This window comes from Staurois parvus, unplaced genomic scaffold (genome assembly GCF_062004578.1).
Source record: "Staurois parvus isolate SC_StPar_1 unplaced genomic scaffold, SC_StPar_1.0 ptg000056l, whole genome shotgun sequence".
Classification (NCBI taxonomy): domain Eukaryota; kingdom Metazoa; phylum Chordata; class Amphibia; order Anura; family Ranidae; genus Staurois; species Staurois parvus.
In genome coordinates, this window is record NW_028317852.1 from 10,000,806 (window position 1) to 10,018,940 (window position 18,135).

General features: G+C 43.4%; 1 protein-coding gene across 2 annotated transcripts in view; it reads left to right on the top strand.

The window, feature by feature from the left end:
• LOC149469993 (C4b-binding protein alpha chain-like) overlaps positions 1-18,135 on the top strand; it is a 114,807-nt gene that overhangs the window by 79,315 nt on the left and 17,357 nt on the right. For both annotated transcript variants that reach the window (XM_089668331.1, XM_089668332.1), the window contains exons 10-11: positions 13,764-13,811; positions 15,786-15,864. In XM_089668331.1, coding sequence (XP_089524457.1) covers positions 13,764-13,811; positions 15,786-15,864 — 127 coding nt within the window. The remainder of the gene's footprint in view (positions 1-13,763; positions 13,812-15,785; positions 15,865-18,135) is intronic.

Here is an 18,135-nt window from a genome sequence, read left to right on the forward strand (position 1 = left end):
ATACCAAAATGTAGATGCTTGGAGCAGAATGGATGACCGTGCCCATCTCTGTGTTCTTTGTGTTCATGATTGTTACAGACACCCCAAGGATTTTGCAGAGAGGCATGTTCAGTCCATGGAACATTTTATTATTTGCCACAAATATTTTGAATATGACTTTTTTTTTTTCTTGCACAAAGTTGTCACTTTAATGATATATTGCTCATGCATGCCATGGGTATATGTGGAATAACACCCCAAAATAAATTCTTCTACTTCTCCCGAGTATGGGGATACCACATATGAGACTTTTTGGCAGCCTAGCTACATACAAGCCCCCAAAATCCAATGACTACCTCCCGGCCTGCAAAGGACATATTTCCTCATATCACTTCCCCACATATCACAGTTTCAGAGGCTCTAAAATTCCAGGATAGTACAAACACCTCCACTACTGACCCCTTTTTGGAAAGTAGACAACCCAAGGAATTTGATAGGAGGCATGGTGAGTATTTTACAGATATAATTTTTGTCACAAGGTTTTGAAAATGAAAAGAAAAAATACATTTTTGGTTTCTTTCTTCATTTTCTAAAAACATGTGGGAACAAATTAGATCTGCAAAACACTCACCATGCCTCTTAGCAAATACCTTGGAGTGTCTACTTTCCATAAAGGGGTCATTTGGAGGGGTTGCTTCTACTATTCTGGCATTTCAGGGCACACATTAGAAGCTTATGCCACACATCACCCACTCTTGGAGACCAAGCCTTTTCTGACACTTTTTGTTCACATGAAAAAAGTTTTTTTGCTAGAAAATTACTTTGAACCCCCAAACATATATTTTTTTTAAAGCACAGGCCCTAGAGAATAAAACGGTGGGTGTTGAATTTTTTTACGCCACACAGTATTTGCGCAGCGATTTTTCAAACGCAAATCTTTAGGGAAAAATATACCTTTTAGAATTTGAATGCACAAAAACACAATATATTGCCCAATTGTTTGATAAAATATGATGTTATGCTGAGTAAATAGATACCAAACATTACATGCTTTAAAATTGAGCTTGCCCGTGCAATGGCAACAAAGTACATACATTTTTATTATCAATAGGCGACTCTTTTAAAAGCCTTTACAGGTCACCAATTTATATTTACACAGCAGTTCTAGTGCTAGAATTACTGCCCTCGATCGGATTTTTGCGGTGATACCTCACATGCATGGTGCAACCACTGTTTTGCAGGGGTGCAATTTTATTTTTATATTTTTTTATTATTTTTACACTGTCCCTTTTCATTTTTTTTTTTTTTATCACTTTTAATGCCATCACAGGGAATGCAAATATCCCTTATAACTTCAATGGGCATTGTCAAATATTCTTTTTTGAGAAATCTGGGGTTCTATCAGACTTTAGATATTTCCTCTGCCCTTACATTATCTAATTTCACCAAGATTAGTGTGATCAGATGCTTTCCCAATTTACAGATGGCGCTTTTTATATCCTTCGAAACTGAAGTGATGAAATGCTCGTAGCTTCTGATTTCTTAGACTATAGAGGTGATTGGAGCCATTCTGGTTTCTGACCAGCTCTATGGTCAGCCAGCGGAACTGCCGGCTGCATTCTCAGATTCCCTTGTGGGACAGGAGAGTTCAAGAAATCTGTGAAAGGAGGCAGCAGGAGGGGGATGTCCGTTTCCACTGCTCGTAAAAACAATTTAGCAGTTAATTGGCCACTAGGATTGTTTTTACATGGCAGCCCGACTACCAGCTGAAAAAACAATACCAGGATGATGCTTGTAGCTGCAGGCATCATCCCGGTATAACCACTCAAAGTCCAGTGACGTACCAGTACATTTCTGGTCCATGTTGGGCATATACAGTTGTGTTCAAAATAATAGCAGTGTGTTGAAAAAAGTGAATAAAGGTCAAAATCCTTCTAATAGCTTTTATTTCCATACACACAAATGCATTGGGAACACTACACATTCTATTCCAAATCAAAACCTGAAGAAAAATATATCAAATTTGTGTTGTTCATCTAAAATAATTGAAGAAAAGTGAATATTAGTTCAAAAAAATTGCAGTGTTTGTATTCTTCTTTACAAACTCAAACATTCACTATATAAACTGAAAAATGTTTGAAGATTTTGCTTTCCTTTGAATCACTTAATTAACCACTAGCCTACAGGACACTTATACCCCCTTCCTGCCCAGGCCAATTTTCAGCTTTCAGCGCTGTCACACTTTGAATGACAATTGCGCGGTCATGCAACACTGTACCCATATGAAATTTTTATCATTTTTGAGACAGCTTTTTTTTGGTCACCTCTGGGATTTTTATTTTTTCTTAAACAAACCAAAAACCACTGAAAATTAAAAAGAAAAAAGTTTTTTCTTAGTTTTTGTTGTACAATTTTGTAAATAAGTGATTTTTCTCCTTCACTGATGTGCGCTAATGAGGCTGCAATGATGGGCACTGATAGGCTGCACTGATGGACACTGATGAGGAGGCACTGGTAGGTTGCACTAATGAGCATTGACATGCATCACTGATGGGCACTGAAAGGCAGCACTGTTAGGCGGCACTGACTGGCACTGTTAGGCGGCACTGACTGGCACTGTTAGGCGGCACTGACTGGCACTGTTAGGCGGCACTGACTGGCCCTGATAGGCGGCACTGATTGGCAGCACTGATAGGTGGCACTGATTAGCATTGATAGGTGGCACTGATGGGTGACATTGAAAGGCAGCTCAGATGGGCACTGATATGTGGCATTGATGTGCACTGGTATGCACTGATATGTGGCACTGATGGGCACTGGCACGTGGCACTGATGATCACTGACAGGTGGCACTTCTGGGGCCACACTGATCATCAGGGCACACTGATCATCAGTGCCCTGATGATCAGCGTACATGTCCCCTCCGCGGAAAGCCGATTACCGGCTCTCCTCTCCTCTCGAGCTGTCAGCGTGACTGCTCGAGAGGAGAGAAATGCCGATAACTGGCATTTCCGTGTTTACATGTGATCAGCTGTGATTGGACAAAGCTGATCACATGACCGAGCCGACATCTTCGGATCTTTCCGTGATCCGCTGTGTCCAAGGGACACAGCGCACCGGCGATCTCCGCGCTGCGCATTCCCTGAGCCACGCATGCGCAGTGAGAATGGTAGGACATCATATGACGTCCTATCAGAACGAGAGAACCATCTTGCACCCGTCATTGTACTATAGGGCGGGCGGAAGGTGGTTAATATTTAGTTGTATAAGCACTGTTTTTGAGAACTGCTGTACATCTGTGTTGCATGGAGTCAACAAACTTCTGGCACCTGTGAACAGGTATTCCAGCCCAGGATGATTGGACTACATTCCACAGTTCTTCTCTATTTCTTGGTTTTGCCTCAGAAACTGCATTTGTGATGTCACCCCACAAGTTTTCTATTGGATTAAGATCCGGGGATTGGGCTGGCCACTCCATAACGTCAATCTTGTTGGTCTGGAACCAAGATGTTGCATGTTTACTGGTGTGTTTGGGGTTGTTGTCTTGTTGGACCACCCATTTCAAGGGCATTTCCTCTTCAGCATAAGGCGGCATGACCTCTTCAAGTATTCTGATGTATTCAAACTGATCCATGATCCCTGGTATGCGATAAATAGGCCCAACACCGTAGTATGAGAAACATCCCCATATCATGATGCTTGCGCAACCATGCTTCACTGTCTTCACAGTGTACTGTGGCTTGAATTCAGTGTTTGGGGGTCGTCTGACAAACTGTCTCCGGCCACTGGACCCAAAAAGAACAATCTTACTTTCATCAGTCCACAAAATGTTGCGCCATTTCTCTTTTGGACAGTCAGTGTGCTCTTTGGCAAATTGTAACCTCTTCAGCACGTCTTTTTTTCAACAGTGGGACTTTGCGGGGGCTTCTTGCAGATAGCTTGGCTTCACATAGGCGTCTTCTAATTGTAACAGTACTCACAGGTAACTTTAGACCTTCTTTGATCTTCCTGGAGCTGATTGTTGGCTGAGTCCTTGCCATTTTGGCTATTCTTCTATCCATTCGAATGGTAGTTTTTCGCTTTCTTCCACGTCTTTCAGGTTTTGGTTGCCATTTTTAAAGCATTTGTGATCATTTTAGCTGAGCAACCTATCATTTTCTGCACTTCTTTAAAAAGTTGATTGGAGAGGGAAAAACATATAATCAAGGTATGCTGTTCTTCTTAACAATGTCTGGAGCGACCCATTTTCCTCAGAATTTCAGAGAGAAATGCACTGTAACCAGAGTGTACAACATTTGCTGCCTTCCTTCCTTAAATAAGGGCAATAATTGCCACCTGTTTTTCAAAGAATGAATGACCTCACTAATAGAACTCCACACTGCTATTATTTTGAACGTGCCCCTTTCAATTAGTGATTCAATTACACAGAATCGGCAGCATGCATGTCATGACTGTTGGATTTCTATTACTCTACTACACCTGCTAGTAAATTATTTGCCATGTAGAAATATCATTTCTACCAAAAACTGTGATTGATCAGGTTAGTGATGTCTGAATGCTATTATTTTGAACACAACTGTATGTCTTCTCCAACCGCTGCGCTCCCCACAACCTCACTAACACCCCCTTCCCTCTCTCTGACCACAACCTGATCACCTTCTCTATCTTCTCGTCCTCCAACGCTTACCCCTCCAAATGTCACACTACTACCAGCTATAACCTCCGCAACCTTAACCCTGCCCCCCTCCACTCTGCAGCTGATCAACTCCATGACAGCATCCTCCCCCTGTCCTGCCCCGACTTGGCTATGACTGCCTACAACAACGCGCTGTCAACAGCCCTTGACTCACTAGCGCCTTTAACCACACGCAACATCAGACCCCGACCGCTCCAGCCCTGGCAGACTGATCACCCCAAAACCCTCAAACGACACAGTCGTGCCCTGGAGCGACTATGGCGCAAAACCAAATCCCAACAAGCCTTCACCCGCTACAAATCTGCCTTCCACACCTATACCTCCTCCCTCCACGCAGCCAAACAAGCCTACTTCCTGACCCTCATCAAGACCCTCTCCTCCAATCCTCGCCGACTCTTCACCACCTTCAACTCTCTACTCTCTCCACCCCCACCTCCACCCAGCACCTCACTCACCACCCTTGAGATTGCCAATCACTTCAAAAACAAGATTGACACAATTTCAAGGACATCGCCGCATCTCACACGCCCTCTCAACCCGTCCCCTCACACACAGCTACCCCCTCATCCCCCCTCCCCATCGATATAACCCGCAGGGACTTCATCGCTGCTCAAACTCCCTCCAACCTCGTTCCCCCTCACTCAGCTACCCCCTCATCACCCCTCTCCCACGGCCCCACCACTGCTCTGACCTCCACTTCCACCCTACCCTACATTCCTCATACTGAAGCTCCCCCAACACTCCGCACCTTTGACCTTACTACCATCGAGGAAGTCTCCAAGATCCTCTCTGATGCCCACCTCACTACCTGCCCCCTCGACCCTATCCCCTCACAACTCCTACGTCCTCCCTCCCCCTCCATCCTACGCTCCCTCACCCACATCTTCAATCTCTCTCTCTCCTCAGGCATTTTCCCCTCCCCTCTGAAACATGCACACATCACCCCCATAATTAAAAAGCCCTCCCTGGACCCCAATGACCCAAACAACCTCAGACCCTTCTCCCTGCTCCCATTTACATCTAAACTCCTCGAGCGCCTCGTCTACACCCGCCTATGCTCTCACCTCAATGACAACCACCTCCTCGATCCCCTACAGTCCGGCTTCCGTCCCCTACACTCCACCGAAACCGCCTTACTCAAACTCTCCAACGACCTGCTAACCGCCAAAGCTGATGGCCACTATTCAGTGCTCCTACTCCTTGACCTCTCTGCGGCCTTCGACACAGTCGACCACCCCCTCCTACTCAACAAATTACACTCCCTCGGCCTCAGAGATTCTGCTCTCTCCTGGCTCTCATCCTACCTGTCACATTGCTCCTTCAACGTTACCTATAATGCTACCACCTCCCCCTCACTCCCCCTCTCTGGTGGGGTCCCTCAAGGCTCTGTCCTTGGGCCCCTTCTCTTCTCCATCTACACCTCCTCCCTTGGCCAACTCATACACTGTCACGGCTTCAACTACCATCTCTATGCCGACGACACACAAATCTATCTCTCAACCCACCCCCTCGGTCCCTGCCCGAATCACACACCTACTGAGCGACATATCAGCCTGGATGTCGCTCCACTTCCTTAAACTGAACCTCTCCAAAACTGAGTTTCTTGTCTTCCCCCCAGCCTGGACACCACCCCCCATTGACTTCTCCATCACATCCAACAACGCCACCATCAAACCCGCCCCGCAGGCCAGAGTACTTGGTGTCATTCTGGACTCCAACCTATCCTTCCAGCCCCAAGTCCAATCTTTAACAAACTCATGCAGACTCCACCTCCGCAACATCACCAAAATACGCACGTTCCTAACCCCAGAAACCACTAAACAGCTCATCCACTCCCTCATCATATCACGACTCGACTACTGCAACTCCCTCCTCACTGGCCTGCCTCGCCGTTGGCTATCCCCGCTTCAGTCGATCCTGAATACGGCTGCCAGACTTATTTACCTTTCCAACCACTCCGTTTCCGCCACCCCCCTCTGCCAATCCCTCCACTGGCTTCCGATTGCGCAACGGATCAAATTCAAAATCCTAACACTGACGTACAAAGCTGTCCACCATACTGCCCCGAACTACATCACTGATCTAATATCCAAGTACCGCCCAGCACGCACACTCCGCTCCTCACAAGACCTCCTTCTCTCTAGTTCCCTGGTCTCCTCCTCCCATGCCCGCCTCCAGGACTTCTCCAGGGTGTCACCCATCCTCTGGAACTCCCTGCCCCAACCCATCAGATTATCACCTACTCTCCTCTCCTTTAGGCGCACCCTGAAAACCCATCTCTTCAGGGAAGCCTACCCCACCCCCTGCTAACTTGCCGACCTCCTCCACTCTTCCTACCACTCCATCCCCCACAGCTATCTCCTCCTGTACCACTATCCCCTCCCTCCTAGATTGTAAGCTCGAAAGAGCAGGGCCCTCGATCCCCTCATGTTTTGCATTGTATTGGTATGGTTCTGTCACATGTTCTGTGCTCCTTTGTAATGTACAGCGCTGAGCGAACTATTGGGGTAAACGCTAGTGCTGACAGCGAACTGGGCCGATCCTGCTAACTCTGCATTTTTGTGGACACTATACAAAGGAGGCACTAGTATAGTTCTGTTCATGATCATTATATTGATCTGTACAAACACTAAATTAGTAATGGTGGTGATCAGCGACCTATAGTGTGCGGGCAATCTAACGCTAGATGACCCTGACGCTATCTGATGTCGCTAGTGGCAGAAATACAGTGCTCAATGAAAAATTCTATATACTGACACTGTACTAATGGCATTGGTTGGGTGACGGGATGATCAAAGGGTTAAATGTGCTACTCTAACGCATGCATGTAAAATGTAGCTGTGCTTTTCTCTCTTCTTTCCCTGAACCTGGGGGGGGGCGCAGGTGCGTTCACACCTCAAAATAGGAAGCGATGCATGATTACGTCACTTTGGCAAGAGCTGCAGTTGGCAAGTAGTTTAAAAAAAAAAAAACTCAAAAAAAATTTTTTTTTTTAATTCTTAATATGGTATTTTTTTCTTTATTACATTTTTATTTTTTTAACCAGTTCAAGTCTGGACACTTTCACCCCCTTCCTGTCCAGGCCAATTTTCAGCTTTCAGCGCTATCACTCTTTGGCAATTGCGCGGTCATGCACCACTGTACCCATATGAATTTTTTAGCATTTTTTTGGGACAGATAAAGCTTTATTTTGGAGGTATTTATTCACCACCGGGATTTTATTTTTTTGCTATATAAATGAAAAAGTCCAAAAATTTAGAAAAAAAGTGTTTTTCTTACAACATTTTGCAAATAAGTAATATTTCATCATAAATCTTGGCCAAAATGTTTTCATTTATATTTTTAGTAAAAACAACTCAAATTATTTATAACAAACCATTTTATAATTTCAATTTTTTTTTTTACATTTTTATTTTACATTTACATTTTTATATTATTTGGTGGTGTTTTTTTTTTTTTTTTTTTTTACATACTGTCACCCTAGCAGAACAGTGTCACCATGGTGACACTGTATTACTTGTGGGGGGTGATGAAGATTTTTTTTTTACACTGATTGCTTTTATACCCATAAAGGCTGTAAAAGCAATCATTTCTTCTCTCTGGCTGCATTCTTGCAGCCATTGAGAAATACTGTGTGAGCTGTGGTTGGTCACAGCTTGTCACATGGTACAAGGCTGTTGTGCATAGCCTTGTACCATGTGACCTCTGTGATTATTCACAGATTTGACACATAGTAAACAATGATGTCAAAAGTGACATCTTCATTACTACTCTGCATGTGATCACTGATTGGCCAATCAGTGATCACATGATCGGGACCTCGCACAGAGGTCCCGTACGACGATCAGTGTTCCACTGTGTCCCGAGGACACAGCGGGCACCGGATCGCGGTGCTGCGCGCTCCCAGGGAGCGCGCACAAGCAGGGGGCGGGGAGGCCGTTTACAAATGGCCACTCACCCCTGAAATGCCACCAGCCGGATGGAAAGTGGTTTATACTTTTATGAGAATAGTACAATGCTACCATAGTAGTATTGTACTACTGTGTGTGGGGGGGAATGAAGGGATTTTTTTTTTTTTTACACCTTGCTTTGCAGGAGAAATAAAGATAGGTTCTGACAGCAAGCTTTGCATTGCAGGAGAAATTAACTCCTTCATGAACTGTCATGAATGAGTTACGTTTTGACAGCTCGACTGATTGGCTAGAGCTGGTCATATGGTACAGGATGCTGTGATTGGCTCCATGAATCGTGACAGCTGTGGACCAATCACAGCTCACTAGGAAGAGAAGCAGAGCTGTTATGAGCTGTTAACATTGATTCATAACAGCTTTGCTTACATAGTGATCACGTGATCGCATAGTGATCACGTGATCGCCAGGTCCCATTCACCAGGATCTTCATTCCACTGTGTCCACAGCAGCCGTGGGGGGGCGCAGTGCACCCTTGTGTTAGTACAGCCAGAGCGATGTATGGGTACGTCGCTTTGCCTGCAGCTGCTGCCCAGCCGCAGTACATTGCGGGCGGGAAGTAGTTAATTGCCATTTTAAGCGGTGTGTTGCCTTGTGCACTTGTACCAAGGCCAAACATTTCAGGGTATGTAAATCTTTGATCAGGACTATTTGGGTGATTTCTGTTATTAGGATTCAAAAAGGCACCAAACAACTATATGATAATAAATGGCTTCATATGAGCACTATCCTTAAATAAATGTTTTTTTGGCATGATCAGTCATATTTTCAATATAAATGCCATGATTTCTGCCAGGGTATGCAAATTTATGAGCGCAACTGTATATCGACAATATTGAATCACTGTCATATGAGATGGTCCCCCCTCCACTAATGAACCCTTTGTAAAATACTATAACAGCCTGGTACTTTAATTTAAAGATGTGTAGAACCCCATCTCATTGTTTTTTCTTGATTTGGAATTGTTCCACACTAATAGTTGGATGACATCTAGATCCCATTTTGGATCGTCATCTGGGAACTCCTACTTGCATCACCAAAGTTGGCACCATCCCAAATGGATTAAAATTATCCCCAATGTGCAGGAAGAACTGTACCATTGATGTGGATCTTTCCCTACAGGAGCAAGTGCTGATAAGCAGGTTTCTTGATGAGGGATATAATCCTGACCTTATCAATAATGTGTACAAGAGGGCACCCAACTTTAAAAACAGAATTTCCCCTAGCAAATTGCAATCCCCAACTACAACTTTTTCCCATCCCCTAGCTAATTTTTGCAATTTCACTGGGATGTTCCACTGCAGAAGAAAAAGGTGTAAGATGTGCAAATTCTTTCAACAGTGACAAAAGATGTTTAAGGACTAAGTGGGTAAAATTTCTAACAGAGCTGTATTCACCTGTGTTATTGACTGTGCTCTACTGCCTTCCCCAGCCCCTGTGGCCTCTTATATGTGTGTGGCATGGTTTGAACTATGAGGGCCTCATTGAGAAGGGCATTGTAGACCACAGCACAGACACTTTGGGGGAGATTTGCTAAAACATGTGTACACAGAATCTGGTGTACCTGTGCATAATAACCAGTCAGCTTTTAACTTCAACTTGTTCATACATTTCCCCTCTTTCCTCTTTGTTCCTGTCCAGTGTAAAAAAAAACCAAAAAAAAAAACCCTCTCTTCCCTCAGGGAAACAAAGGGGAAGGAGCCCCTGAAATGTTGCAGCCTTCCCACTAACCTGATGCCGCTCAGTCTCCTGTCAGTGCACAAGATACAGACATAGAAGCCTAAAGCCATGCATCTTCCTGGCAGGTCCTACTTACATTAACAGATGCTGCCTGATTAGGCAAACAGAACTGCTTCTCTGTCTATGCCTTTCTATCACTCATTGCCTCTAGAGCTGTATCAGAGCTTTTTATATGTAAAATGCCTGTGCCTTGCTACTCTTTCTGTTGCATAGATTTAAAACTAGATATTTTCACTAGCTGATGGCCAAATGGTACAAACAAACTTTTTAGTATGTTCTGCAATAGGAAGGTAAAACATGTAAATCCGTTTTGTATCCGTTTCAAAATATATTTTTTGGTCTGTTTACTTCAATCAAAATAAGCTGTGGCTATTGCTTCACGCAGTCACTAGAATCCGTTTCTGCCTGCCTGATCTTCATTGTCTGCTGCCTGTCCTGACCAGCCACCTATTTTGAATATTTTACATTATGTTTGTATACTATGTTTGTTCTGCCTGAAATTGTCTGTAACCCCTCAAGGATACAGTGAGTTCACAGCACACCATGACAGTATATTCATCTCTATGGGTTGATTTGGTTTCTGATTTAATAAGTGATTATTTATACACTTATTAGTGCATATTTCTCTTCATTAAAACCTATTTATTCCAATACCCATGCTACATCAACAATGCTCACTATGTGCAGCAGTGCATTGCACAACAGCTTTTCACTTGAATGGCACCTAGTTGTGACTTTTGCCAAATATTCATTGGTGTTTAATCATTTACTGTATATTAAAGCCTTAAGGATTTTTACCTTAATGCATTTTTTCCAATAAGGTAAAAACCCTTCTGTGCTGCAGTATTTCACCCAGCAATTCTATCGCACAGAGCAAATAAGTATAACATGTTTGTTTTAAAAAGAAAAGTTTACAATTACTTTAAAATGCATTAAACAAAAAGATTTATCTGCAGAGAATGTTTAGTAAATGTTACATTCACTGCGTTTATTAATATGACCCTGGTCTTCTGAAATCCAAGCAATATGGCAGTCTGTCAGGCTACTTAGTAAAGACAAATCAGGTGTTCTCCACTATGGTCACTACACAAACCTCAGCACTGCAGTAAGTAAATGGATGTGACTTCTAATACAATCAGTTTAAAGGACTGAAACAATGAGTGGTTGACCATCAGCATATTGCACCACATTCCTAACAAAATGTTACAAAGGAGTGTGAATTAAGAGATTTTGAAGGTGCATAACAATAATCCAACTAATTTTTAAAAAATAATTTTTACCAATTTATAACAATAAAATTACATTTGGTACAAGTAGTTACAACGAACTTGACAATCACACCAAGCTTGACTGTTTCCTGCGGTGCACAGATGATGCTTTCCTACATGATTCGCCCATCCTGGGCTTCCTCAGGGGAAGAAAAAGGCAATCTGCAATACAGTCTACAATTGTATCAAAAGCAATCAGAAATATTTCTATATCATATACATCAAACTACAATATTTGAATTTATATTTCCAAGAATTTAATTGTCTAGAAAATTAGGAGCTCCCCGCTTACCCTTGGGATTATGTTGCCAAAATCATTCATTAAAACAGACAAACAAGTGCTGAATCAAAGGCCCAGGCATCCATGTGATTGCAGAAGGCACATAAAGGACCGAGTTCTACCAAAACAAGATGTACGTATATGACCATCAAAAAAATTTTTACAGAAAAGAAAAAATCACTTACAAGAGAGGGGAAGGGGAGATTATTAACAGCAGAGAATCATTAATGGATGTCATAAGCCTCCCTCATTCACCAAGACTCCATACTATGGAAGAAAAATCCCCAAAAAATTGCTCACAAGGAGAATAAGGAAATATTAAAGGTCATATCAGTGGCTACTGATTCAGTAGAAAGTAGAAATATCAGCCTTACCAAACATTGAATCCATAGAGATGTGAGGGTCAAACACAGAGTCAGTATTTAGGGATCACCCATGTGGCCAAAAGACCATTTCCAATCTAATCAGCCCTTATATACCTTCCACCTGGCCGACATATGACGTCATTGGTCGGGTGTGGAGGTCCGGTGTGTCACTGTGCATGCGTGGATAAAGGCGGCCCAGGATTCCCACACAGCCAAATAGGCTGTGGAATTGCAGAGGTTTGGATGGAAACAATGCCACCAATGGTCGGAAGACCAGCACACCACATAAAAAGAAATCAAGCAGAAGAACAGAATGCCATCTAGTGGCAAAATAAGAGACTAAAGTCACAACAAATTCTGCTATCAATAACCTATAGGTGGTAAAATTCCCACATGATGGTAAAAAACGGGGAATCAATAGGCTCAGATCCACTGGCAGTGCGCATACTGGCGCGGTCTTCAGACTAATCCAAAAAGCTGCGCCCTGGGCGTCCGTACAATCACACCTAAGGATGCCTGTCCAGAACCTGAAAAAAAAAAAAAAAAATATATATATATATATATATATATATATATATATATATATATATATATATTAGCATAGAATTACTTGTCAATCACCAGCTATAGTCTCTACTTTAATAAAATGCTTTTGCAGTTACATATCACCTTCTTTGCCCTGGTCACATCAAGCCCGACTTTGAAATCGTGCAACTTGAAGTCGCACGATTTCAAAGCTGGGTAAGATGCTGATTTCAGGTGTAATTTGCAAGACAACCTGACACAGATGTTTGTGCAAATCGCACCAAAAGTAGTACATGTACTACTTTTACATATCGGTGTGGCTCCGGCCAAGTTGGAACTGCACCGATTTGACTTCTATAATTGCGGACAATAGGGTGCGACTTGGCATATGATTTTCAAGTCGCATGGCATGCAAATCGCATGCCAAGTCGCACCCAATGTGACACGGGTGTTATAGTATGTCCATATTTCCCGGATGCTGTAGGTCGATTTTGCCAGCAGTAGATATGACTAACAACTGTGAGAGTAGAAAGAGGGGGCAATTTAGGTAAGGCTAAAGATTAAATATACAGTGGGGAAAATAATTATTTAATCCCCTGCAGAATTTTAGTGACAAGTATTATTTTCTCTCCAATTTGTTGATTTTCCTCATTGCTAAAACAATTACATTTTGGCTAGACTAGAGAATTTGTGTACCACTGTTTGTTTTATTTTGTTTGTGCAGTCAGCTTTCTCATTGTTTATGCACTAAGAGGTGTCCTTCCTTTCAGTTTGTTCTGTATACACTTTGCTGAATAAACTGTTGGGGAAAAATATTGTCTCTCCTGGGCACTGAGACCTGAAGATGACCCTGTCATCTTGTCTTGGGGCCTGTTTGGTTTAAAACAAACTTCCATGGTTCAAACCAGGGAAATGATGAATATATATATTTTTTTTCCATAGAAATTCCAACTGATGGACCACAGGGCCTCAGTGTTGGGGCAATTGTAGGTAAGTGCTGTATTTACATTTACATATATTTTTACATCATAATGCACATTAGGGAAAAATTAATCTGAGATTATTGTTCTGATGATGTGATGTATAACGTATTCAGGGTTTAAGTTTGCTAAAGTTTTTCCCATGTTAAAGGAAGGTCTCCTTGACTAGCACAAATTGAGAAAAAACAGCCATAGGAGGGGTGTAGACACTGTTCAGATTTTTTTGTTTTTTGGGGGTTTTTTTTCACCAGTTCTGCTTGTTCTAAAAACCTGAGTATGTGTGCTGTTTATTTTTATGGGGAAGAAAAGGGAATATGCCTAGACTGTGCCAGCTCATTGTCCTGGGCAAAGTAATAGAGATTAGTCAATATTTCCCAAAACAGCGTATGCCTTTTTCCTCAAAGATTTGTTAGCTAAGAATGACTGGCCATAGACATGAGGATCTATAACCTGATCTGTCCCATAGATATGGCCAAATAGATATCTTGGTAATTAGTTTGCAAGCCAAAGCTGGCTAATCATTATTGTATATACAGTATATCATTTCCTCGAGTACAATAAATTACTCTTTCCTCCAGCACCAACATCTAGCTCTGTAACTAGACCACTTTCTCCTCAATAAGAGATATGACATTGAGGCTTTGTGTATTACTTATAGTGACAGCAAACATTATATCATTTATCATCAGTGTTTTTCGTGTCCTTTCCTATATAGTGGATTGGAATTCAGAAAGGAAATGTTTTTTTCTTATATTTTATTACAATTTTCTTTACTTAGAGCAGAGTTCCACCCAAAAGGGGAAGTTCCGCTTTAAAGACTGGTCCCCTGCTCCCTATTAAGGATTGGCACCATTGGGGAGCAGGTAACTGAATTTTACAGGTACCCTCTCCCACTTTTGCTGCGATCGCCAATTCGATCCGAAGTGGTAGTTGTCCTCCTACCCTCCCCATAGTCTTCTGGGACGTGTGACAGGTCCCAGAAGACTAGCGGGCCATTGAAGGGCAGTGCTACTCTTGCGCATGTGCAGTGGGCACCCAGCTGTGAGGCCGCAAGCTGTCACAGCCAGGTGCCCACATTGAAGATGCCAGCGCCTGGAACACAGGACAGCCGGTGAAATGAGCTGCGGGGAGGACACCGCAGGATTGTGGGACAGGTGAGTGGCTGTTTTTTAAGTCAGTAGCTTACAGTGTGAGTGGAACTCCGCTTTAAAGTGATTCTAAAGACAAAGTTTTAGTAAGTTAATGCATTATCTTGGCTTCAATTGTGCTTATTATGGAGAAGGGAGTAGAATTAGTAGTAATGTATCATTACTCACTGGTTATGAGATTTTCAGATGAGCTCCATGACAGAGTAAAATTTTATGCTCAATAGTATGTGACATAACTAGGGTTATCAGTAAAAGATACTGAGGTTAATAGGAAAGAAGAGAGATTTTATTCTATTTGTACATTTTGCTCCTAGTTAGGAGGGGGTACTATAGTTTCTTTGTCACATCTGTAGCTTAAATCTGGAAATTAAAAAAAAAAAAAAAAGCATTCGCAGACATCACCTTTCCATGTTGTTTTCACAGCACTTGAGCTGGCCATACACTGTTGGTGGTTTTTTTCTGTATATTGACAGTGGCACTCAATTGGTTGCAGCAGCTAATCAACAGAAAAGTTCACAACATGTCCCTTCGACAAAAGTTAATAAAACATTTTGCTACTGTGGTCGGGGGGAGCCCACACACAGATCAACATTTGGCAGGCCCCTGCTGGACCTAACTTCTTATACTTTAAGAACTACATATGCTATCTTTTTAGTTTGCATTGTTATACTTCTGAACTGTACATACACTATATTTTTTATGCAAAACTGGAATATTGTAGAGACATACTGTTAAATAGATATCAAACCTGTAACCATAAAACATATTTTTCTTCTATTTGATATTATTTACATGTCACTGTTAACATTTAACTTTTCATTTTCAATTCTCTTAAGGCATAATTGTTGGAGCAGTTGCAGTTGTTATAGTTGTCTTCTTGCTATACAAATATTGCAGCAAAAAGCAAAAAAGAGGGTGAGGCCATTTTTTATGTTCCTTTACCTGTACCTATGTTGTCTGTGGAGGAGATCCTTGTCTACATTTCTTGTCATGTTGATGTCATTTAATGCACAGTGTGTACACATCCTAAATGAATTTTGTTAATCAATTCACATATAGTGGACTGCAGTTATGTTTGCAGTACTGCATGGTTTATGCAGCACACTACAATGTTCTGTGTATGTGTTGTCATTCAATTTAAATGGCATCCCAACACATACACAGACATGCACTATTGTGCTATAAAGCAACCCAAAATGCACAATGCATGTTACGGCAAAAAAAGTAAAATAAAGCAAACGTTTATTCAAAATGAAGCATGTTAAAACACATGATAACATGTTTATTTTTTTCTGCGCATGTGTTACAGCAGTGAAGTATAGTGTGAATGGACTCTTAAAGTGAACCCCTTGCTTTGCACTTGCAAGGCAAAGAAACCAGATCACTTAAAGGATAAGTTCACCTTTCTAAACATGTTATATGTTACACCCGTATTTAGGGTGTAACATGTTCAGCATCTACCACCTCACCCCACGATCCCCCCCCCCTTCCCTGTGACAGTGGGTGAGTGACCTTCTCCCCGTACCCGCTGTCACAATTTGAGAACCGTGCTGCTGTGCAGTGCTCCACCCACACAGCCGCATGCTTCATTCACAGAGTTCTGTGAATGAATGAGCTACAGCTACTGTCGGCCATTGCGGCTGACGACTTGTAGTTCTCAGTGAACTATGGGGGCATTGGTGAGTGATTTTAAAGACAAAAATAATAAATGCACATTTTGTTTGCAGATTAAAAAAATGTGCATTTTATTATTATTTGTTGCAGGAGCCTGGAAAGAATTACACCAGCGATCAGCAGATTGCTGGTGCCATGCTGGTCTCCTGCAGACCTGTCAGTATATCTGCTTGCCCATACGGAATTTACGGGCAAGCAGATAAACTGACAGGAAGAATCTATGAACTACCACAGTGCTCACAGCCCCATGGTAGTTCATTGAGAACTACAAGTCGACAGCAGGGTCTCCCTGTCCCTTTTGTATCTTGTCACAATCTCCCCGTCCATTTGTGTCCCCAGCAGATTGTCCTTGTCCATTTGTGTCCCCAGCAGATTATCCCTGTCCATTTGTGTCCCCAGCAGATTATCCCTGTCCATTTGTGTCCCCAGCAGATTATCCCTGTCCATTTGTGTCCCCAGCAGATTATCCCTGTCCATTTGTGTCCCCAGCAGATTATCCCTGTCCATTTGTGTCCCCAGTAGATTATCCCTGTCCATTTGTGTCCCCAGCAGAGTTGTCCTGTCCACTTGTGTTTTCAGCACTGTCACCCTTCTACACTTGTGTCCCCATGAGATCTTTCCTGTCCATCTGTGTCCCCATGAGATCCTTCCTGTCCATCTCTGTGCCCATCAGATTTTTTCCTGTCCACTTGGGTCCCCAGCAGAATCTTCCATTCCACTTGGGTCCCCAGCAGAATCTTCCAGTCCACTTGGGTCCCCAGCAGATTATCCCTGTCCATTTGTGTCCCCAGGAGAGTATCCTTGTACACTTGTGTCCCCAGGAAAGTCACCTTGTCCACTTGTGTCCCCATCAGAGTCTTCCTGTCAATATCAGATTATTCCTGTTAATCTGGGTCCCCAGCAGAATCTTCTAGTCCACTTGTGTCCCCAGCAGATTATCCCTGTCCATTTGTGTCACCAGGAGAGTTGTCCTGTCTACTTGTGTCCCCAGCAGAGTCTCCTTGTACATTTGTGTCCCATGAGATCCTTCCTGTCATCTGTGTCCCCATCAGATTCTTCCTATCCACTTGTGTCACCAGCAGAATCTTTCAGTCCATGTGTGTCCTCTGCAGAGTCTCCCTGTGCACTTGGGTCCCCGGCAGAGTCTCCCTGTGCACTTGGGTCCCCGGCAGAGTCTCCCTGTGCACTTGGGTCCCCGGCAGAGTCACCCTGTCCACGTGGGCCCCCGGCAGAGTCACCCTGTCCACGTGGGCCCCCGGCAGTCACCCTGTCCACGTGGGCCCCCCGGCAGAGTCTCCCTGTCCACGTGGGCCCCCCGGCAGAGTCTCCCTGTCCACGTGGGCCCCCCGGCAGAGTCTCCCTGTCCACGTGGGCCCCCCGGCAGAGTCTCCCTGTCCACGTGGGCCCCCCGGCAGAGTCTCCCTGTCCACGTGGGCCCCCCGGCAGAGTCTCCCTGTCCACGGGGGCCCCCCGGCAGAGTCTCCCTGTCCACGGGGGCCCCCCGGCAGAGTC